Source organism: Pseudorca crassidens, chromosome 2 (assembly GCF_039906515.1).
Source record: "Pseudorca crassidens isolate mPseCra1 chromosome 2, mPseCra1.hap1, whole genome shotgun sequence".
In the NCBI taxonomy this organism is placed as follows: Eukaryota; Metazoa; Chordata; class Mammalia; order Artiodactyla; family Delphinidae; genus Pseudorca; species Pseudorca crassidens.
In genome coordinates, this window is record NC_090297.1 from 179,886,900 (window position 1) to 179,911,901 (window position 25,002).

Below are 25,002 nucleotides of genomic sequence, written 5' to 3' on the forward strand. Positions count from 1 at the left end.
TAAATTGTTATTGAAGTCATTACAGTGATCTCAGATACTTATATTGTTCCTCCTAAATACTAAATGTTGTAAAACACGCTAGAAAAATACCTAGCTTTGATGCCTTTTCCCTCTTTGGTAATTTGTTTTAGGATAAATTTGTAAGTAATCTTTTACTAGAAAAAGGTACCTAACCTATTGTTTAGAATTTGGAGGAATTTTTTACTAAAAGCCTATATGAAAATGGTCAATGATTTATAAAAGAGTCTAAAAATAGAAGTTGATGGTTTTACTATTACCATTACTGCTACTATTACTACTACTGCCATCACCATATATATCATACATTTGGGTGGGAATAACAATCCTTTGTTGTTATTTTTGCTTGCTTCTATCCCATAAGAAAGAGGATGATTAAGAATTAAGTCACCATATTAACTATAAAAAAAGCTCTTGGTTAACCCATCCGTTATTTCAGGCAAATTATGAATTTACTTAACAAAGAAACTAAGGCTTCCTGGTGGATGTAATGAAAGCCATGTCTAACTGGAAGTTACTCTTTATCACTTAAAAGGATTTCATTTTTTCCCCCTTGGCATTCCCTCATTTACTAACAGTATGAAACGTAAAATAAACCATGTCAAAATCAGCTAGAATCTGTAGCAGCGGTCACACCAGGAACACTTACTTGCCGATTTATAATATGAAAATATATTCTATTTTATATAATACAAAATCTTATAATATAAATATTGAATATTAAAAATATGCATCATTCTAAGTGCTAATCATTAAGACTCTGTTAACAGTGTTTAAGAATAGTTCTTAGTGACTATGAAAGCCAAATAGATTGTTGAAGAATAATGCCAGTTATTAACAGAAAGAAAATAATAACTATATATTTGCAGCACAGTTTATAGACTGAAAAATCTTTTGTCACATGCATTCTATTATTTCATATCTCACCCCTTCGGAAGACCTGATTACCCTTATTTGATGGTTGAAGAACATGAAATTCAGGGACACAGTGACTTACCCAAGGACACATGGCCAGTTAGTATATAATGCCATGATCTTTGAGGTCAATAAGTTTTTAAAGTTATATCGAAGATGTTTTCAAACAAATTTCAATGAAAAGCAGGCAGAATTTGTAGATTCTCATGTTATTTAATTTCCCAAGACAGGCAGGTCCTCAAATTCTGTCTCCCAAACCCCTGGGGCCAGATGTGTACCAGAACTGAATATTTTAGATTTCGAAAGTAATATTGGGCACATAATGTAGTTCATGTAATACACTCAGTTGGGCCTGAAGCAACAATTTCATATTTCTGTAGCAAACATATGAATATTCACAATAAATCTGATAAAGGATACAAAGAGTTTCAAGAAGTTTGGATAAGGTTCAGCATTTATACAAGTTTTAGTGTCAAACCTGCTTAAAAATTCAGTCTTCAGAAATTTTGGATTTTAAAATTGCAAGTGAGGGATTATATACCTGTTATCTCATTAATGTCTTTTGGGGGATAGGTATATGTTTATCTTAGTTAATACATGCACAAGCATTTATAGTATTTCAACCTAACCTGTAGAGATAGGCATGTCAGGAAATATTAAAAATGTTATCCCCTGGTTTTTAAGAATTACCTTTCTTTTGGAATTGAATACTATAAAAAACAAGTGAGAGGTAATCCATGCCTTCAGCAAGCATGGTTAATTATCAAATATTAAGTTAGTGACTTTTTAGATTTTAAGCATTTTTTTCAGTGTTTCTTTATGATTTCCTACTATTTGAGATATAATTAAGTTTTTCTTTAAATAGTATAAAAATAACTTTTCTAATCTATCACTTATAAAGCAGCATTGTTCTACAAGTTTGATCATTTGAAGTGATTTTCATGCAAACACTTAGTTGAAAGGTAAATTCAGAAAGAGGACAGAGAAAGAGGATCCAGGAAAGGATACTGCCGTAGATAGAGCAGGGAAAATAAGAATCCTTTGTATGTGACAGTGTTCTCAGAAAAGGGGTAGAGATGGAGAAATGTGTGGAGAGTAAATGTGAGGTAATAATGCGCAGACATGGAATGTAATTAGTAGATAAAAGAAAGAACACAAGAGAAAAGGTGAAGACTAAAGGGTGTGTGTGTGTGCACGTGTGTGTGCATTCATGTGTGTGTGCATGTGCGTTTCTGTTGGGATTACGGGAAGGAGACCTGATTTCCTTGGAAGAGGAACTAAGAGAAAGGAAAGGGAGAAACATGAAAGATTAGTGGGATTAGATGACAGCATCTGGATTTGAAGGAGCCAGGAAGAAGTAGGATTAAAAGCATGGGAAAAGAATCCTTTCTTTTCATCTGAAGCAAACAAGTTAATTATAAAATTAATTCAGAAGAAGAAGCATCCAAATATAGCTAGGCAAATATTGAAAAAGAAGAGTGCAGTGCTCCTAGCCCTACCAGATATCAAAGACTCCAATTAAAACAGTAGGTGTTTTTGTCAGAAGAGGCAGACAGACCATTGTAACATGACAGAAAGTATAGAAGTAGACCCAATAACAAGTACAAATTTAGGATCTGCTAAAACAGGATCTAAAAATCAATAGAATGGGGTGTGCATTTTAATAAGTGGTATTGTATAACTAAATATGAAAAAATATCTTAGATAATACAAAACTGTGTTCCCTTGCTCACCATATATACCAGGATAAATTCCAAACAGATGGGATATTTAGATGCAAAATGTGAAACCAAATAAGTAATGAAAAAAAAAATAGAAGAATTTCTCTCTAAACTGGAAGAGAGAAACATGTTCCTATTACTTAAAATTGATCAGTAATCATGCAAATGATTTAAAAATTGGATTAAAATATAAAATAATAAAAGTAAAGGAAAAAGACTAAGCTGAGAAAGGAATATTTGCCATTAATATCCATAGTTCTAATTTACCTAATACATAAGCACCTCTAAAAATATTAAGAACAAAAAATAAATCTATAAAAATTGGCTAGATATGAATAATTCACTAAAAATGACTCTTAACCACATGAAAGGATGCTTGACCTCATCAGAATAAGAAGGCATGCTGAGAAACCACTTTAAAAAATCTATTAGATTGGCAAAACATGCAAAAGTCTAACAACACATTCTGTTGGCAAGGTTTTGAGAAAATGGTCTCTCATACTTTTCTGGCAGAAACGCAAAATCATACATATTTAAGGAGGAAAATTTTTCCAATAGCAAAATTTTATATATATATACACATTTAATCTTTAATCCAGTAATCTCACTTTTAGATATCCATCCCAAAGACACACTGAGAAAAAACACAGAAAGATGTAGGCATATGCCTATTAATTGCAAGACTTTGTAATTAGAAAAAACAGAAAGGACTAGCTTAATAGACTAAGATACATTTATACAATGGAGCATTAGGCAGCTGTAAAAAGAAATAAGAACTATTTCTATATTCTACTAAATCAGTGATCTCCAGGATGTACTGTTAAGTGAAAGAAGTAATGTGGGAAAAAAAAGAAAGGAACATATCATGCTACCATATATATTTTTAAATTTATAATTAAAAATGGAAGGATAAACCATAAAGTTAAAAAAGTTTACTCACGGAGGAGAAGGAGATTGTGTGGCAGTGACAGGGACAGATGTTAAATTTCTTTGAATATAACTTGTATTAAATATTTCTCTTTGGACTGTGTACATAGTTTACATAACTAAAAAACAAAATTAAATTTTAGAAAAAGCAATTCTTAAACACTGAAAACAGAAATGAGTCTAACTTTATATCCAATTGATAGTATAACCACATCAAGAAGAACTTTTCCAAGACTTAGAATAGTTTTACTAAACATCCCTATTGGGCTAGTCTATAAAGTAAAGAATGCATAAAAATGCATTTTTAGCAATTATAGTGTTAATATTCACATTATATTATATTCTGAGACTGTTTTATATATACTGTGAAAAAATACAATATGATTTTCTATAATTCAATCATTTCTATTGTTATTGACAAGCAGTAATCTAGGTGTAGGAAAAAGAAAGTATAGATATAGGACAGGAAAAGTTAAATAAAATCCCTATAGCCTGCATTTTAATTGTAAGTATCCATATGAACTGGTGAAATAGTTTACCTATCTATCATCTATCTATCTATCAACTGTCTATCTATCTATCATCTATCTATCTATCTATCATCTATCTACCCAATCTTTTAGCTCTTGACTGAAAAACTCAGATAAAGTGACAAACACAGTAAAAATGAACATCTCTGAAACTTGGTTATAATCTTGAAATACCATTTCCCACTAAAAGAGACAGGATCCTTGGAGGGATGGCTTATTTTAGGTGGGGAGCATTTAGTCCTACAGAGAGCAAGGGAAGTCGATCACAGACAGTTGATGTCATGACAAAAGGACCCAGGAGGCTATCTGAAGAAGCTCCCACTGGCCAAATTTAGAACAACATGATGAATAATCTAATAACATATGGATTAAAACATATAAAATACATTTAAATCTAGGAGTTCATAGTAATAACAAAAAACGGTTAAAAAAAGAAAAGGCAGGGAATAGAATAGGCCAACTTAGAGTGGAAATTCAGAGTCTAGGAAACCGCAGGACAGAGAGTGAGTTTCTTCAAGAAATAGATTGCAGTAGGAAAAATACAAAATGAGGGAAATTAAAAATGGTTTAACAAACTTGTCACCCATCTCCATGCACAGACCTTCATTAATCCTAATTTAAATAAAGTCTAAAAAATTTATGACATTTGTGAGGTCACTGGAAATTTGAACAAGTGAACACTTGATGATATTAAAATTATTTTTAAGTGTGAAAATGGTAGGTGGCTATATTTTTTAAACTAGTACTTAAATGATAGATCTACTATCTATATATTTCAGTATCTACTGAAATATATGAGGTCTGAAATTTACCTGAAATTAATATGAGACATGAAGGAAATTGGTGGGTATATACATGGAAGAAAATAGGCCATGAGTTGATAATTGTTGAAGCAGTAAAATGAGTATACGTGGGTTCATTATACTTTTCTTTCTACATTTATTCGTGCTTGAAATTTTCTATATTAAAAATTTTTTTAATCAAGAATAAGACAGAAAGGTTAGTCTCGGGCAGAAAGGACACCTTTTCCTCTGAAGCTGCAAACATTCTGACTTATTTTTAAAACACTCACCCTTCCACTCTTGCCATCATTCTCAACAGACGATTATACCTCTTAACTATCACGTGAAATATTACTCAACTTCCTGTCAAAATACCTACCTGTTTATGCATTTTAAAACAGTCATCTTTTCCTCACTTCCAAATATCTAAGCAAGGGCTCCAACTGTGATATCTTTCCTATATTTTCTTTCAACTTCTCCACTGGTGGCTTAATCTTATTTAAACATGCTCTTACCTCTCTGACCTTAAAAAAAAAAATAAAAGAAAAATAGTCCCTCTTCCCTCTCTACTTTCTCATCCAGATTCTTCCAGATTTCTCACCTCTCCTTCACCATGACATTTCTTTAAAAACATCCACTGAGTCAGAGAATAGTTGTCTTTCAAAAGACATTTGCCTTGTCTTCCTAAATATTAGATTCAGGCCACTGAAAATGAAACATACTTGCTTGCCAATGGGACATAGTGGAAATGGTGTACACAACTACTTAGTAATATCTTTTAATTGAGGAGACAACCCTTTCTTCTCTGGTCTCTGCCTCCTTCCTCCTGGATGGAATTTCAACATACGTCTTGTACCGTGATATGACTTTGGCAATGGAAACAATAGATCATGGAGCAATAAGATAGAAGACTAAATTTTCAATATCTTGAGGTCCCTAATATATGAAATCCACTATATCTAGATCTTAATTCATCCTAACGCTACTCAAATCTGGCTTTCACACATGCTATCCAACTGATACTATCCTCACCAAGGTCAGCAATGACATATCACTATACTTTCTGCACTATTAATCATTCCCTCCCATTTCTCTACTGCAAAATTTCAACATTTTTTTCATATCATAAAACACATAGGACATACAACTTTATATTACATTGGGGTAGCAGGCAAACCTGCTTATGACTAGAAGTGACCAGCTTCTGACCAACCCAGGCCCCACCTGGCCTTTGAAAGGTATAAAGAATCAATGTAACAATAAAACATGTAACCGACTGATAGCATATTATTGTACGATGACACATCTTTTGGGTAATTCAGTTCTAGACACTTCAGCCTCTTGTTTTATAAAGAAAATAATTCTTCCCTTAACATTCCAGGAATGTATTTTCTAGAGTTCTCTTGTAGTCCTTCACCTGGGGTTATTCCATCTACTTCTATGACCTTACTCAAAATCTATACGCTGATGACTCCCAAGTCTATATACACATCTCATTTGTTCTTCTTGAGCACCGGACAGCAGAAATCTAGCCTCTTATGGATCATTATCCATTTGAAGTCTTCCAGGCACTCAAATTAAATGTATTATCTTCACCCTAAAGTATTCCTCTTCTTCTAAGCTCAGTGAATGTCACCACCATGCACTTACTTGCTCCAGCTAGAACCCTCAAAAGTCATCTTTTGACTCCCTTTTCTCTCCTTTCTGTCTCATATCCAATAGGTCAAAAGAAATCTATTCATTCTCTTGAATCAGGCGACACCTACTCAAGAAAAATCAGATTATGACTCGTGGTTAAATCAATCATCATGCATTGTGTATAAAGCACTTAAAAATATTTCAAATCTGTAAAGCGCTACAAAATATTGACACTAATGTAGGAAAAATAAGTGGTCCAGTGGATTCACAAAAATATATGGAGTCAAAAGTCACAAGTTAAAGGACTGACTTGAGTGTATACTAGGTTGGGAGATCCAAGTAAATCGTTTATATTTGAGACCCAGTTTTCTCATCTGTAAGCACTCCATTTGTTCATGCAATCAACATGCAGCTACTGGGTTCCTATGTGTCAGGAAATGTGTAATTGGTTTAGGGATACAAAGATTAAAGAATGAGTAAGACATTTCCTTTTTCCCCAAAAAAGAAAAAAGAAAGGCAAACATGTAAAACAATAATTGTCTCATAGCATGTATTCTGCTTGAAGACAACATTGCCCCCAAGGGTGCAAAATGTGTTTGTTTGTTTTTTGAGGTGGGCAAAAAAAAATTACTTTTTTTATGTATAAAGCACAGACAGACACACAGTACTTAGACAGATACATGGTAGATCTGTGGGATTAGCTGAATGCCAGTTCTGGGCTAAGCACATTATTATTCATTATCCCATTTGTCCTTCACAACAAAACCTACAACATAGGTATTATTATTTCTATTTCAGAAATCAGAAAATGGCCTTGAGAAGTTAAATAATACAACAAATCTACCAGCTGACACTAGAATATAAATTCCATAAATGCAGAGGTCTTGTCTGAATAGGTCATTGGTCTATTCCGAGTACCTGGAACAGTGCCTGACACTAAGAAGGCAACCTAATAATATCTGTTGAATGGATGAATTATTGTGAGTTAGGAATAAATGGAGAAGTTCAGAGGCCCATGATGCATTAGATTCCAAATCCTGTTTTCATAATCGCTATGTTATTGGAGGGTCCCAATACAGGACTTAGAACGGATTGATGGATCTATGGGTAGATAGATGGATAGAATGGATGGAGAGAGAAAGAAGGAAAGAAAAGAGAAAAAACGGTGGACAGTGTCTGTTCTTCCTTCCTGTAAGAATTAGCATGAGAATTAAATTAATAAATTTACATAAAAAAAAGAGAATGGCTAAATGTAAGGTAACTGATAGAAGTTTTATTAGCAATAACATAATATGCTTTCCTGATGAGTCTCCCATGCAGTCAGTTCACGCATCTTGTGTCTCTCAGAGTCAAACTATTATTTGCCACACTGCCTTCAGGACCAGCCTGGGGTTATAATGTTCATGAAACACAGCTGGAACTTGGATGGATAATCACGTACTAGAACTTTAAAAAAAAAAAGAAAAAAAATACCTGAATAATAACTAGAAAAAGTACATGTAATTATAGGACTAAGAAGTACAATCATACTTCATGTCATTAAATTGGCAAAGAGCTCCTAACATAATTTTTAAATTAAGATTTTTTTCTTTTAATTTGCCTCAATATAAGACCTTTTGTGCTTATATTAAAATTATTCGTCATGAATGAGTCTGTACTACATTTTAAGTAAGTGAAATATAATTATGAATTTCAAGTACCTATGGAATCCTGACTTCAACATATTTCAAGTTTATGTCCTCGAGCAAGATCTTTTACCTCTCGAACTTCAACTTCTTGAAGGGCAAAATGGGACACACATCTAATCAGTGTTTATAAGGAGTAATAAGAAAATATACATAAAGCACCTAACACAATTCCTGGCATAGATTAAGTACTCAGTAAATATGCTTCGTCTTCTTGTTCAAAGAAACACAGATAACTTCTTTTAAACTCCATCCAGTTCAATGATTAAAATTTCTCCCTATGTACACTGTTTCAAGTTGAGATTTAATAATAAAGATGAGATGGGGGCAAATACGGCATTTATTCTATGTTACCCTTAAAACCTACATGATACTGACATCTTAGCTCCTGATTTACCCAAGTTATGTATATATATACATATATATGTATATATATATAACAAACTAAAACACCTTATTTATTATTTGATTTTCTCATATGTTGACTAAATTTCCTTTAAATAAAATTCTTATAGTGATAAATGACATATTTTAAAATTGTCTTTGCATTATTTATTTAAGCTGTGCTATATGCAATATATATATATTACGATCATATATCAACATAAGAGCATAACAATCATTGGGACATATCTGCACTGTATGAGGTTAAGCACTATTTGAGCTTCAGATGAAAGCTTTTGAAGATTCTTTGTTTCTGGATCACAACAAACTGAACAAATTTTATAGAAACATTTTGGTTCATCTGTGGCTCATCCATTTAGTTACTTGCCAATGCCACAAATTTATTTTATCCCAGGTCCTAAAATAAAATGTGTTGTGTGTGTTTGTGTGTGTGTGTGTGTGTAAAACAGACTTTGGAGCCAGACAGAACTGGATACAAATCTCAGTCAGGCTATTAACAAGCTAATTAGCAAGTTACTTGACTTAGTTTCCTTATCTCTAAAATGGAAGATTTTTTGTGAAAATTAAATTAAGCTAATTCTTGTAATGGGTTCAACACAGTGTCTAGAGACCTGAGCAAATACTTAAAAATTTCAGCGCTCTCTTTTTAACATTATAATTGTCTCTAGGAGATTAGACATGTGTTACTAGTCCCTTCAAACTGACCTGTGAAACAAAAATGTGATTCTTAAGTTACTAAATTAGAGCCAACTCTGTTACAACTAACTGCAAGAAATCACAAGTCCACATCATACAATACTTGTAAAGAGCATACCATATCCCACTGTAGAAAGACCCAAGTGTTTCATTCTATTTTTCACAAGTTCAGCAAGCTCTTGTCTTTCTGACCTCCTGTAGAGGTTCAGGCGTTGCTGGGTTATTTTCTCAGCTGTTTTACCGGAGTGTTTGGGACCTTTTCTGCTCAGTCTTCGGGCCCACTGCATGCTCTTCCTCCTTAGCAGGGGATGGTCGGACTGGTCACTGGATGTTGAGTTGCGGTGGTTACTTCGGTGGTGACCTTGCTCTTTGGCATCTTTGGTGTCTTCCCACTCTTCCACACTGATGGATATTTGAGACTTTAAAAGAAATGCATATTGGTAATTAGATATTTTAGGAATCATGTAGCCTGGAGTTATATTCTTATTTTTTGCTAATATCTTAATATAATTATATATCTCATGAGAGTTTTTGCAGAAAGAGCAAAATCATAATCATTGATACTAACTTTCTGCTACTAAAAAATTAGAAAATATGTTTTTTGAACTTATATTTGAACCAGATAAAATATCCTTGCATCCTCCAATATAAGTTTCTTTATAAAAATAATTTAATTTTTTATGTATCAGAGTTATCTTATCAAATGACTACTAGCATAGAGTTGTTTGAAACCACAAGCAAAAGAACTAGATATTTTATAACTTTATTCAAATAAAGTCAATGTAATGGACTTTTCTCAATTTGCTCCTAGTATTTCACATGAAATTTAAATAAGGATTATAAAAGTTGTTTTATTTTTGGAATTAATAATCTTTTTTAAGGTTTTAAATTTACTGCTCTTTCTAAAGAAGGCATTGGCCTGAACTTTATAAAATGTGAAATTTTTTATTTGCTCATATGACCCAGAGGAAAACAAAAAGTACATTTTATTTAATTCATGCATTAATTATTCACCACATAAAATGTTTTCTGATGGAAATATTACAATATATTTCAGGAACTGTTCTCAGTGTTCTAAGTGAAACTGTGTTGTAAATATTAGTATTTCACAAATGTATTCTAGAATCACAAAGAAAACTTAAATCAGGCTATTCTCCATAGGAGGGAAAAACAATGAACATATTCATAAAGTCTATTTTGATCTACTCTTTTACTACTAAATCTGATTTTAAAGTAAGAAGCTTTCCTTAGGTCCTTTTTATAGGTCCTTAGGAGCCAAAAGTTTCCTGTTTCAAAATTGTTGCTTTTCATACCAGGAAATCATATGAACTGAAACACGGTTCAAAGCAGAAAGCCTTACTTTCTAAAGCATGCACATGCAAAGGGACAGCTTCCTGCATTTTATTCTGCATAAGAACCATGTTTAGGAATCCTGCTGTGTTTCCTGTCTGTGAATGGAAGTTTGAGCTTCAGCTACAACATGCATGTGTCGCTGGCTTCCAAACTAATAGAATTTAAATTACCAAGTTAAGTAAGGTCAGGAGTCAGATCCAACAAGATCCTTTAAAAGTGAATATAAATTATGGAGGCGCAGTCAATGCCTTACACACAATTCTGAGTGCCAAGCTATGCAATCATCTCACACTTAAATTCAATAAAAAATGTAAATATTCATTCACATTTGTTCCAAAACAGTACTGTAGAAGAGTGATATCAAAACAATTTGTTTAACCTTCATAGTTTCATGATAAGAGACTATTTCTCTCTTGTTTAGATTGAATTATTTATATATGTATATAACTAAATCACTGTGCTGTACACCTGAAACTATTGATAACACGACATTGTAAATTAACTATACTCTAATTTTTTTTTAAAAAAAGAAATAATTCAATCTAAACAAGAGAGAAATAGTCTCTTATCATGAAGCTATGCAGGTTAACAAATTATATATATTATACATATAATTTTTCAGGTTCTTTTCCCTTATAGGTTATTATAAGATATTGAATATAGTTCCCTGTGCTGTACAGCAGGCCCTTGTTGGTTATCTATTTTATATATAGTAGTGGGTATATGTTAATCCCATTGGGATAAGAGAACATTTCACCCAAAATATAGAAACCTCATTTTAGCTATAGAAATTTAGGTTGGAAGTATTAAAAATTTTAATACAATGGTTTTGCAGTAATGGATACCTTTATAAGTCTTAACTTATTCTAGTTTTATCTGGTTGATAATATACTGAAAATCCTCTTCTCTGAAAGTAAAATACATAAACCCTTGAGTAATATCTACCATCATTAAAGAATATCAATCTTTGTTCAGTAATTTCAGTTTATGTGTACTTTGTGGCAAAAATGAAAACATGTTAGTTCATTCATATTTAGATACTTGGCTTGTAGAGATTCACGAATCACAATATTAAGTTTATTTGAAGTAATCTTTCTAGTCATAAGTCTCTGTAATAGTTTGATTCCTACAAATATGTGGAAATAGTAATCTTGCCAGACCAAATACTCAAGATAGGCCCATATAATGTCACTGACAATTAAAGTCATGGAACCGTAAGTTAATAAATATTTTAAGGGAGAGACTGGAGATTCGCTTCTCTTCCAGGTAGACGATACAACAATATTTGTCTTTGTGAATGCTTCCTCTTAGTTGTGTGTACCAGGAATTATATCAAGTATATATTAGCTAAATAATACTGGATCCCTTATTCACCATTGTTTTGAATTCCCTAGGGAAATGATATCATGATTTATACAAAAAATCCATAGGACTCACAAGGCATTTTTATCATTATTTCAATAAAAGTAACATCTCTTTTTATATACCAGTTTAACTAAAGAGAAAAGAATTAGAAGGATTAGGGGATCAATTTTAAGAAATCTAAACTGACAATACATAGATTGTTCTCTACATGTTTGGAATTTGTATGCCTTTCTCCCATCCTTCCAGTATGACATAATAAAAAGTACTTTGAATTTTTCTGCATTAAGATACACAAACTTGACTGATATTTTGGATATTTCCTAGCTCTGTGCCTATAATAAACTGTGTAACCATTATGTAACATGAGAATAATGACACCCATCTTCTACCTCACAGAAATGTGCAAATTCATATAACACATTAATATATTAAAAAAACATGTCACCTGTATCCTTCCACACATAATAATAATATTAATATATCCTAGTAAGAATGATGATCCATAATATCAGTTACTTTGGTAACAAACTGAGTTATTCTATTGCTGGGTACTGAACTTGTGTAGGCACACATGTGTGTGCCTCTGGGTTTTAAAAGAAGGTCAACTTATAAATACATTTTCCTGGTGTCATTTCATCACCTGGTTGTAACTCTACTGTGTTCCTAACATGACATCATGACCTACTGGAAATAGAGTAGTGCTAGGATACACGAACGTGCCTTCATCGTAGGACCTTTTCCTGAACATAGAGTCAGGGTTATAGAGTGGTTAAAAGCAAGTATTCTGGCATCAGATAGAGCTCAGTTTAAATACAAGTTCTACCACTTACCGGTTCTGTATTCCTGGTTATGTAACTTAAAAGATTATCCCCAGTTCCCTATCTGAAAAATGATAATTATATTATTACTTTGCTCAAAGTGTTTTTCCAAGCAAATCTAAAAGATGACTCATGAAGAGTGCATAATATAGTGACTGTCTCAGCAAGTGCTAAGTAAATATTAGTAAATATTATGGTTCATAATCTTATATGAAAATACCATAAAAGGGAGAAAAGAAAAATAAATAATTATGAGGTGCTATATAAAAGTAAAGCATAAGTATGAAAAAGGAATGACTCATATTTTGGTGCAGTTCCTCTACCAGTGACTATATTTCATAAGAAATCAAGGTGCTATAATCAAATTCTTGGGGGTGAAGTTTCCTTGGTTAAAGTTTTGTGAAATCTGAAAAACAAAATAGGTATTTAAGCCAAAGGGGAGATTTATTATTCTGTACTGCTTCTATGAATTATTTTTCACTATTTCTATGAATAATGGGAGAACTCTGGCTTGACTTTTTGTACTTTTATTGTCAGAAGCCTAACATAATTATTAACCTGAAAAACCAAAGTTTAACGCTAATGTTTGTGAGAATGAAAAAATATATTTGCATATTGCCATGGTCTGATCTGAATGTTTGTGTCCCCTCAAAATTCATATGTTGAAATCCTAATTCCCAAGGGTATTTGTAGGTGGGGCCTTTGGGAAGTGATTAGGTCATGAGGGTGGAGCCCTCATCAGTGGGATTAGTGCCCTTATAAAGGAGATCCCACACTGCTTCCTGGCCCCTTCTACCATGTGAGGATGCAAGGAGAAGTGTGTGACCAGAACAGGACCCTCACTGGACAGTGCTGCTACCCTGATCTTAGGCTTCTAGCTTCCACTGCTATGAGAGATAGGTTTTGGTTGTTTATAAATTACCCAGCCTGTGGTGTTTTGTTACAGCAGCCTAAATGGACCAAGACACATATTGTACATGAAATGATTCTAGAAACATATTTATATAGTTCAGTAAGGAAATGAAAAATTCATATGGCTACTCCAACAACAATTTTCATACACATTTAAAACTTCATCTTTTTTTGTTATATTATTTTCCAAATATTTATCAAACAATATGGTTGAAAAAAGCTAAAAGTGTATCTTCATAATAGTAAGACTGGAAAACTTTATAAAGAAGAAAATGTATCTTATGCTTAAAAGAGCTTAAGAACCTTAATTTTCAGAAAGGTAGAAAGTGTCAGATTGATAAGATATATGAGACATTCTTTTCCATACTTCACATGCACACAGACACACACACACAGCTGACTCTATTCAACTTCTCTCAATTTTTTATTGAACAGTTATTCATGTCATAGGTTATTGAGCATCTGTGGAACAAAGTGGTATTTTAAAATAAATCAATTCACCCAGCAGTTTGAAAGTGTTTGTAATCTGGATTAGTGGCTCCCTTAAGAATAGTTTTACAGCCTTAATAATAGACTTAAACTGTGCTAGCTGATTTATGTCTGAAGACATTCTGGACTGTTGCTAAAGAAAACAGATGAAAATGAAATCAATGGAGATTTGTTAGTTGAATCTTATAGGAAAGAATTCCTATAAAATGTTTTCCATTAAAATAGGTTAAATTATAATATTTGAAAGATCATCTAAATTTAAATCTACAAGCAACATGGCTAGTAACTCTGGGTCCCCTGGAAATATCTTTTTATCAGTACAAATCCACAGAAAGACGTTTCTCCATTTTCAATAAAGACTCAGTTTAATAAGTTCATTTAGTCTGTGGTCTAAGAAGAGATATAAAATAACTAGTTACATTGTATTTAGATGTATTTTCAGAATCACAGAGATAATTAAAGAACAAACAATATTATGGTCTAAAAAATGCTGGATTTGGAATCAAATGCTAAGTTGTATTTTTAATCACATCAGGTAAATGCTTCATGACTTTGAGCAAATCAACTGAGCTTCTTGAAAAATAGTGATCATAATACTTATCCTGGTTTTCATAGCAAAAATAAACAAAACTTACAAGAAAACAGTAGTAAAAATCTCACCAAAATTCTAAAACCAAATAATTTCTCAAGAATTCAGGCTCAAATAATCGATTTTCTAAAGCTAATAATTTGATAGAATAATTAACATTATTCCAATCTCTTGGCTTCATCCATATCTAAAAATAAGATAATTCATCTACATGTTCTCTTAGGCACCTTTCAATTTTATCGTTATTCTATGAATATAAGGTTTACTAGTAGTAGGTAGAATCTCCATTAACTATTAACTCACCATTTCAATCCAATAACTTCAAAAGTCAATGTTTAATTTTATGTCCAAGTGAAAAAAAATTTTCCGATTCTCTAAAGATAATGTTGAATAATCTACAAATTTATGTTACTTATTTTCCACTATGGTCAGACCACATCTTTTCCTCCTCCTTCCCCTCCCCCCTTCTTTTCTTTCTCCCTCTGTCATATGTAAGACCTATCTTTCTGTTGTTATCTGTAAGAGAAAATCAAACCTAGTCAGTTACTTTTCTATTTATGAGTTAAATCTCATTTTTGATTATTTGTTTGTTCTAAATGTACAATTAAGTTATATATTCACACATCTTTGGTTTTCCGTGTGTGTGTGTGTGTGTGTGTGTGTTGTATGTGTGTTTAATTAAATCTCTGCTTTCTTTGCTGTCTGTGAAATTTGAAACTTGGCTAATTTATTATCTCGATATTATTTCTCACATTGGTCATTAATTTTTTTCCTTTGAGCCTTCAAAACTGTCATTCAGAAACAACTAATGTACAAGGGTTTCAATTATCTAATGCCTTTCCTAGTGCTTTAAGCCCAGAAAATCTTACTTTTTTCTTCTTTGTTTAGGATCTTGAATACTATTATCATGAACTTGCTAACTACATTGTGGATGTTTTCCCGTAAAATTTAACTAATTCATCTTGGTTCATAAGAAAAAACTGAGAAATAATTTTGACCTAATTTTAGTTGTTTGTTTGTGTTCTTTTACTAGGAGTCTTGTAAAGTGTTTATAAATATGTAGGTGTTAGTTGGCATATATGTTACTCATTTTGTTTTTTATCACATGCTTAGGAAGCTACACTCCAAAAGAACTAGTTCAGTTTTTAAATTTTTACAGACCAAAGTCTGAGAAGCATGTTTGGAAATGGATATTAAGGGTACGGGGTAATGGTGGAAGAAACATAAAGTTGGATCGGGCAGGATTTATTGGGCTCACTAAGTGTTTAACGTTACAGCCTGGGGAGTCAGAAAGGGTTCTTAAAGTTGTAACAATTGGTACAGGAAGCAGGGTATCTAGGCCACGACTGCCAGCTACACAGTTTTATGTTGCATTTATTCAGTCCTCCCACGTTTCTGTTTGGATTTAACCAACCTAAGTTAGAAGTTTCAATAATTGGCATTTAAGGACAAGAGTATGGAATTGGGGCTCTTGTTAAAGTGGTCCTGTGTCTCAGACTTATCTGAGTGTTTCATATTGAATTGTGTGCCTAGATTCCAGTAAGGAGCACGACTGACATTAAGCTCAGAGAATCATCCTTATCCTGTGACCAGCGTTTGTGTGTCTAAAGCAGTCATCAATCCCCATTGCATAGAGCGTTCAGGGAAAATGCTGATACCTTGAGCATCCTACAGCTGGATTACGTGGTTGCTTGTGTGAAGGAAGAGTAGTTGCCATGCTGAGACCCACAATTCTGAACACAGCTCATTGGGACCCTACAAAATGCTTCTGCTGCTGCCGCCTATGCTTCTAGAACAATAGAGTTGCTGATCCCCATAGCAATAAGGAGAAGTACCCACAGGTCCCTGTGGCACTGCCCGGGGGTGAATTCAAAACTGAGTTAAGCCTCAGGTCCTTAAAATCTGACAAAGCAATGACAGACCCATAACTCTGAAGATACTGACTTCAGATTCTCTGGAGCAGGCGACTTATACATATGAACCGGGTAGAAAAGAGCTCCCAGAGTGTCTGCCAACCAAAGACAACAGCAGCAACAAAACTGGAGGAAATAAACAACTGCAACAGAAGTCCACAATTAGTCCAACTAGAAAATTCTTAATTCACCAACAGAGTTTATTAAGACCAAGAAAAATACAATAAAAAGGGAGCTGATTGGCTTTGTGCCTCTACAACATAGGTCCCAAATTAACTTTAACATCTCCTGAGATGTGCCGATTGGTAAACTTTATGGCCTTCTTTTCTCTTTGAGTTGGAGCTCAAATTATAGTTATGACTGAAGATCTCACTACTTTTAAACAAAGACCCTAAATATGGAGATTGCTCTAAAATTAAGGTACTCTCTATACTCTTAGCAGAGTTATCAAATATAAAATAGAGGACAAAGAGGTATGCCTCATCTTAACCATTAGAGCTATTTATCGCCTTGCCTAAATTTCCCATGGTCATAACACCCATGGCCCCAAAACATCCCCTAGTAGACATGAACACTCTTCCAATGAGTAATACATTAAAATTAAATGAAATAAAACCTTTGGTGCTTACAATCAGTTGGACAAAATGGGACCCTATGAACCTTCTGTCTGCCCAATATAGTTAATAAAATCTCCAAGGATTGTACAGAGCTTTCAAGGATTGAAACCCATTATAAGAACTATTTAGAGAACAGATGATAATCACTGCTGCTTCTCCGTTTAACAGTCAAACTGACCTGTTCTTAAACCTGTTCTTAAACCTGGGAAGAATGAATGGTGCCCCACAGTAGACGGTCCCAACCTTAGTGCCCCACTCCCACATATTAAGGCACCGTGCCCAATATTGTTGAAATTACTGAATCTATTCAGTTGGCAACTGATAAATACTTTGCAGTCATAAATTTCACTAATATGATTTGTTTGGTGCCTGTTTTGACGGACTCAGCCAGTTTCCCTTCACCTTCGAAGGGACACAGTACTCCACTTAACTATACATGGGGCACCTCAACAGCCCTGCAATCACACACAGGCTTCGCAGGCAAGATCAACACTGCATCCAACTTTCTCTGGAATACAGGTATGTCATGACATTGATGACTTATCATTCAAGGAGAGTCATTTGACACCCTCATTCAGGACACAGAAACATTCACAAAGGAGCTCACGAACAGGGATGGGCCACTGTCTCACACAAAGTACAAGGTCCCCTCAACTTAGGAATATTTCTAGACATTATTTGCTCAGTCAAGGGGTTCTCTATCCCTGTCACTGTCGAGAAATAATTATTGATCTGTGAGTACCGACAATATTAAGACAAATCTAATACTTTTAGGCCTTTGGGTTCTGGAGACAACGTATTTCTCATTTACAATTTTTTTAAAGCTCATTTATGCTGCTACTCACAAATTGGCCTACACTGAATGAGGTCCATTACAAGAAAAGACTCTAAATTCTCTCCAAATTGCAATACAACAGACAACTGCATTAGTTTCACCTTTCCCTCCTCTGCCTCTATCCCTAGATTTCTTCACTGCAGAGGCCTCCTCTAGGACCTCCTGGAGACTCTGAACCACTCACAACAGCTAAGTTGTCCAGAGGCTTCCAGTGCAAGAAACTGTCCTCCTTGGTCTCATGCTCACACCATCAGAGCAGCAATTACAAGGCATGTATCCATAAATATTTACATAAAATTAAGGGTAATATGATAATTAAGGGCCAAAATTTATGACAGATGTGGTACAGAGAAAATTATATAAATTTGAGTAGATTTGAAAGGATGACTCCATGTTGAGAAGGAGATCTGTGTCTGATTTCAAGAAACGTACACTGAACACTTGTGCAAGGCACCGTCCAAGGCACGTGGGATACAATAACGAAAAGATAGATGTGGTTTAGCGATAATTCCCTAATTTCAAATTTTATACCTCAATATCCTCAGTTGGAGAGTATGACGTAGAAGAGAAGTGAGAAATTAAGAATATGAGAGAAGGTAGAAAAATGGATTATCTTGGAGTCCAGGAAGATGTATTTTTCATGGAATGGAAGGGGTGATGAATATTGTCAAATAGTTCCTCCTGTAGCTTTTCTTCCCTCTAACACAGGGGTCCCCAAGCCCCGCACTGTGGACTGGTACCGGTCTGAGGAACCGGGCCGCACAGCAGGAGGTGAGCGGCGGGTGAGCCTGAAGCTTCATCTGCCACCCCCATTGCGCACATTACCGCCTGACCCATCTCCCCACCACGACCCGTCCATGGAAAAATTGTCTTCTACGAAACCGGTCCCTGGTGCCCAAAAGGTTGGGGACCGCTGCTCTAACATACATGTCATAAATAATATCTATCATTACAGAGACATGAGGAAGAGGAAGAAAAGTTATAAAAGGTCATTACTTTATCTAGGACCATAGCATTGCCCTATGATGGAAGTTTGTTTGTTTGTTTCTTTTAATAAAGGTTAGGCATCTTCCACTCATATAAGTGTGTTACAGAAATTATTGGTGATCTTGAGAAGTGAATTTTCTAAATAGCAAGTTGAAATATTTACTAGTTAATATGTCTAACATAATGTTTTTCTGAGTTGTGGTGTTCAGAAATACATTTTAAGTGTTCAGTGAAATTGCCTTAATTATGTCATGTTTCTATATCATATAGCTCTATCAATGCGGCAGCACTACTTTCTTTCATTGTTTTTCTTATGAACTCAGGTGACCTTTCACTGTGCAACAGTGGAATGTTTTTATCTTTTCTGAAGCTATAACATTTATTTTCTCCTCAAAATAATGTATTTTTAAGGTGAAGTAATAATATTATCAGCATCAAAATTATCATTACTCTACATTTTGTAACTACGTTTTTTGTAGGTCTCAAGGCATCTCTTCACTCTTCTAATGGTTATTTAATATTGACTGTTGTATTTCATGTTGATATGTGTCTGGTAGGTTAGAATCAAAGTCTGGCTCAAATCTAGACTAATTTCATCCTCATTAACTTTTAGTTCATTAAGGAAACTAAAAAGCAGTTTTCTTTAACCAAATGATTCATTTTATATCTAGAAATAACCAAATGCGCCAACATATTTTCTTTCTACATAAAATGTCCTTTTGGGGCACATATGATTTGGTTTTTATGTATTGTACATACTTATATATGTGTGTGTAGAGAATTTTCTTATACACCCGAATAGTTTTAAACTCCAAATTTGACTTATAAACAAAAAACCAATAAATGGAAGAGTACTTATTAAGCACACAGGTTCAACACAGCAAGAAAGGAAGGCACTCAGATAGTTTACATGATCAGAATCATAGTTTCATTGCCAGTTCTGTCATCTTCACAGTACAATTCTCACTCATCATTTTCTAGAATTTTCTAGAATTACAGGAATACATAGCCTAAAGCAATGGTTTCAACCACATGTATATGTGTGTGTGTAGACCCTACTTACTGTAGGGTAGGTGAAGGGGGCTATCATTCTATCACCTCCAGAATCTTACAGTACAGAAGAAAACACCTAAGCATATAAAGTTATGAAAAACTATTATAGTCAGTTCAATATGAGTATAGCATCAATTCCACCATACCCAAACATTTTACACACACACACACACACAGACGCACACACACACACAGAATCCTCTTCTCTTTTTCAGCATTTGAGAACCACCACCCTAAAGCATATAACAGTTATGAATAAATGAGACTGTGGAAAGAAAATTTCTATGATATATGTAATGTCTTAACTAAGGAAGAGATTCAAAGACTTGGTAGATATGAATATTTATATTCTTATGTAAAGAATCTATATAAAACAGTATTATTGATCCAAGTATACTGTTGCTGAGCGATCATCACTCCCTTATTAAGACCTAGATGGCTTAGATCAACCTTATAACTTTCTATTCAGTTCTGATTTTGTAGACTCCAGCACCCATGCAACAAGAAGTTGTGACTAAAGGCTTACTTTACTTCCTGTGGCAGGGTAAAGTGAAAGAATGATGTCGTGCAGTTTAAGATATTAAGTGAACAGAAAGCCATGACTATGTAGTTAAAATAAAACAAATAGATTGGATGCATTTAAATAGCTTCTTGCTAATAAGTGTGCCAGTGAGACTGTTTTTTCTCTTTCTCCCTCCCCCAAGCCACACAGCATGCAGGATCTTAGTTCCCCAACCAGGGATGGAACCCACACCACCCCCTGCAGTGCAAGCTCGGAGTCTTAACCTCTGGACCGCCAGAGAAGTCCCGTGCCAGTAAGAGTCTTAAGTTAAGGTACGTAAATAATGCAAGTAAGAAATGCTTTCCTGACATTGAAAATAAGATAAGAATTAGTAGAGCTAGGAAATATTATAAAAAAGAATAATAAAATGGACTAAAAATATTCGAGTCAAATTTTTATAAGAGAAAAGTGAAAGAAAATTACAGGTGAGCTGAGACCCATGGTGTGTGTGTATGTGTGTGTGCCTGTGTGCGTACGAATTAGAATGCACTTGAGGTTTGTGAATATATTTACTTTTTATAATATTACAAGGTATTTATCCAAATCACAGGAATACTTCCTATTATTTCATTTATAAATTTAAGTGTATTGACACAGACATTTTCTGAAGCAGTGTTATCCACTCAAAAACGAAGAAGCAGTGAAAACTGATGAGATGAGATCTATATTACTCTATGTACGTTGGCACAGAATTGTTTGCCATTAACTATGAACGATTTGCTTAACACATTTCTGCCTTTTTTCTAACTGATGAAGTGATAATAATAAACCTCCCTACTTAACCTCCACTCTGCTATGTGTTGAGAATTGCCCAAGTTCACACACAGCTAGTAAAAGTAGGAGCCAACTTTTAAACATAGATTATCTGGCTCCATGTCTAGTGCTTTTACCGTCAGACAAAATAATTGAATAAATGAATCTTCCCAGGAACAGGGAGAGAGGAGAATAAAGAATGGCTAGAATATAGGAACTTAAAATTCGGTCACAAGCAATTGACTTGGTATGACAGGCATCAAACATCCACGATTAGGCATTGTTAATCTGTGTGTATTACACAAGACACTGAAGGGGAGAGAATTTGGATATCGTAAATCCACCCAGAAGTAATTAAATCCAAGAATAGGCATGAAATGTTCATGTCCACTTTCTGGTATGTTTACTGACTCATTCCAAGCACCTAGATGAGAACATCTGGACCTTGGTGGTGCTCAGTAAATATCTGTAATTCTGGAAGGTTATAAGACAGAAAGTATCTGGCAGATAATGAGTTTGTTATTCACGTTTAGGAATTAGAACAGGGAGGGCAGAGAACAAAAATTTGCCATCCCTCAACCCCGAAGTAATCATTGAAACCACAAGATACATTGAGTGCTACAAAGCTATGTGTTGAAAAGAGGAAAAGTCTTTTCCAAATCCCCAGTTTTGGTTCAAGTGGCAATTCCCCCATTGATTCCCAAACAAAGCACTTTGGGATCTCAAAGCAGATGGTGGAAAAGAGAGAGGTGGCCAGAAATTGGTAGAAGCTCCTACAGCGAAACCTAGTGATTAAGAAAAACAGGCTCTGATGTCAGAAACTGATAAAGTTCAAATCCAGGTCTGCTACTTCCTAAGTTTTTATTTTATCAAGTTAATGTGTCTAAGTCTCTGCTCATTTACAAGTGGGAATAATATCATGCACCGTATTACCCTGCTGGGCAGATTAAATAAAACAAGAAAGCGCTTAGCATTGTTCAGGGATCGAGATTAATGCTCTGGGAGAGATGACCTGCAGTGAACTTTAGCCCACCCTTAGGTAGATAATGAAGTACTTTCTGGAATCTAAAGATGAAGCCCCATCCTAGGGGAGGAGGTGAAGGTGATCGCTGCCTCTCCTTGGGGTCCTGCGTTCTAGAGCCAATCCCGAGACAGGAGATTAGACGAACCTTCAGATGGAAGATCAAAGTAGCAGCATCTAAAATGAGCTGTTATAGGCAGAAACTGAACAGCAAAAAAGGGGGAAAAGAAATAAACCAGTGCAAACAGGGAAAATAGGAGTAATTCATGATATGAAAACTAAGGATAAGAGAATTTTAAGATGTAAGAGATAATGAACCCTGTTGAAGGTTCTACAGTGCTTAAACAAATTACAACTAATTTAAAAGGCCAATGATTTTGGCTAAAAGAGATTTTTAATAATTGAAGAACAGTACTGATAAAGTAGTGGGGGAAAAACTGGGAGATAAGGAATAGAATGGACAGCATGTATGAAGTCTTCTGAGAGTTTAACAGCAAGAGTAAAATAAGAAAAAACAGAAAAAAAGGAGAAAAATTTCTTGAGATTTGGGGAAACCTGAACATATTTGAAGGGAGAGAGAAAAAACCAAAACAAAACAAAACTAGAGGTGGAAAGGACGGAAATTGTATAAGAAAAAACTGGAATTACAAGGATAAGCATATTTTAATATCTAAAGTACAATTAGAGCTTTTTCTTCATAAAAAGGATTGTGAGAAGGATACTGATATTGGAAGACTCAAACTTCCCAGCAAATTAAAGGGAAGACACTTTATTTATATAGGGAATTGACTGGAGGATTTTGAGACCTCGAATAGTAACTATGAGAAAGAAAGCAATCAGAGGAAAAAAGTTATGAGTCAACTTGTAATTGGCTACGAAAAGTCAGAAATGAGCAAACCTTTGATTTTCTGCATCTGAAATGGTAAGTTAGAGAAAAGAGGAGATAGTGAAGGTTGACATCTGAGTAAAAAGTGAAGAACAACACTCTGAATCAACATGGAAAACTACAATAGAGCCAAAACCTACATTTAAAAATTAACTTTACTTTCAAACATGAAGCTATAAAGTTTTTTCACAGATGAAAACTTTGTTCTTACTGGGACATGGTGTGACCACTAACTAGTGTTTCTACCACCGTGAAGCAGATCTGGACTCACACCCTAGAAAGCCTTCAGTAGAGGCAAAGTGAAGCAACTTGGCTTGTGACATGTTCCTAAAATACTTCCTAAAATAATGTCTGCCAGTTCATTATAAATAAAATTAAATTTTATTTGTGAATCAGGTCAGGTCAAATGCTGGTATAAATTTAAAATTTTAGAAATATATGTTTGATCTCATTTGAGCTCAAAGAACTACAAAACATATTCTAATAAAGCAACTGTAAGAACCCTAAGATGAGCTCCCCAAACCTTGCATGTGCCAGAGCTGTGTTCTGCATTGAACTAGAACTTTAATTTGCACCACCTGTGGTGGTAGCTGGAAGCCCTGAGCAGCTTCATGCTAAACAAACGTTCCTATTTTCTATGTACCATCATGTGAAAAAGGTCGGAAAGCATCTAAAACATTTTTCTTACATCCCAAAGTGAAGCCTCCTTAGTAAATATTTAGTAAATTCCAAAGGAATACATATATGGGAAAACAAAATTAGAATATTTAAAAATATAATAAAGCTAGAGATTATTAAACCTTAAATAATTTAGGATGCTCAAAATAATAAACAGAATTTGCATTTATTACATGGATTCAAATCTATGATGTAGAGAAAACAACACTCTATCAAAATGTTGGGTATTATGATAATATAGAACTTCTCTCCAAAATTCAACAAGCTCAAAAGTAGACTCATACCTTTGGTTGGTAATTTTGGCACACAGCTTTTACACTTGTGACTGTGTTCTCCCATTGGGCTGAATGGTACCACTGCTTTGACATTCAAAATGCAATTTTTAAAGTTGAAAATGTTTATATCTGTAATAGTTTCTTTAATTCTACTTAATGCTTGGGAGTTTGTGTTAAGTACTAAGGTCATAATGACAATTATTTATCGTGATTTAGATGAAGAAAATGGAAAATAAAATTAAAAAATGCAAATCACATGAAGATAACATCAAGGGTTCAGGAATATAAGAAGTGTATGTAAACATACATAATGTGTTATTAAGAATTTTTTTATTGTAGTAAATCAATGATTATTACAGGTTAATATTATCAAACATTAAAGTGATGGCTTCTTCATGACAATAAATTAAAGCTATTAAAGAAAAAATTCAGCATTAAAAAGTGTCCCAGAGGAATCCATCACAGGTCCTATTGTTCCCATAACCATTTCTAGGGGGTCCAGCCTACATAAGAAGCAAACTAAAGGTATGTTTTATATCAAGACCCCCATTCCCTTTCAGTACCAGCTGATTGCATTGA

The 25,002-nt window shown here is 34.1% G+C and overlaps 1 protein-coding gene across 23 annotated transcripts in view; it reads right to left on the reverse strand.

The window, feature by feature from the left end:
- The window catches only part of KCNT2 (potassium sodium-activated channel subfamily T member 2), a 372,254-nt gene that overhangs the window by 16,365 nt on the left and 330,887 nt on the right, over nucleotides 1–25,002 (reverse strand). For 19 of the 23 annotated variants that reach the window (XM_067729784.1, XM_067729793.1, XM_067729794.1 and 16 more), the window contains one exon: nucleotides 9,436–9,736. In XM_067729784.1, coding sequence (XP_067585885.1) covers nucleotides 9,436–9,736 — 301 coding nt within the window. Of the gene's footprint in view, nucleotides 1–7,778; nucleotides 7,978–9,435; nucleotides 9,737–25,002 lie in introns of those variants that run through there. The other 4 variants (XM_067729800.1, XM_067729797.1, XR_010941497.1 and 1 more) reach the window with 4 other exon arrangements.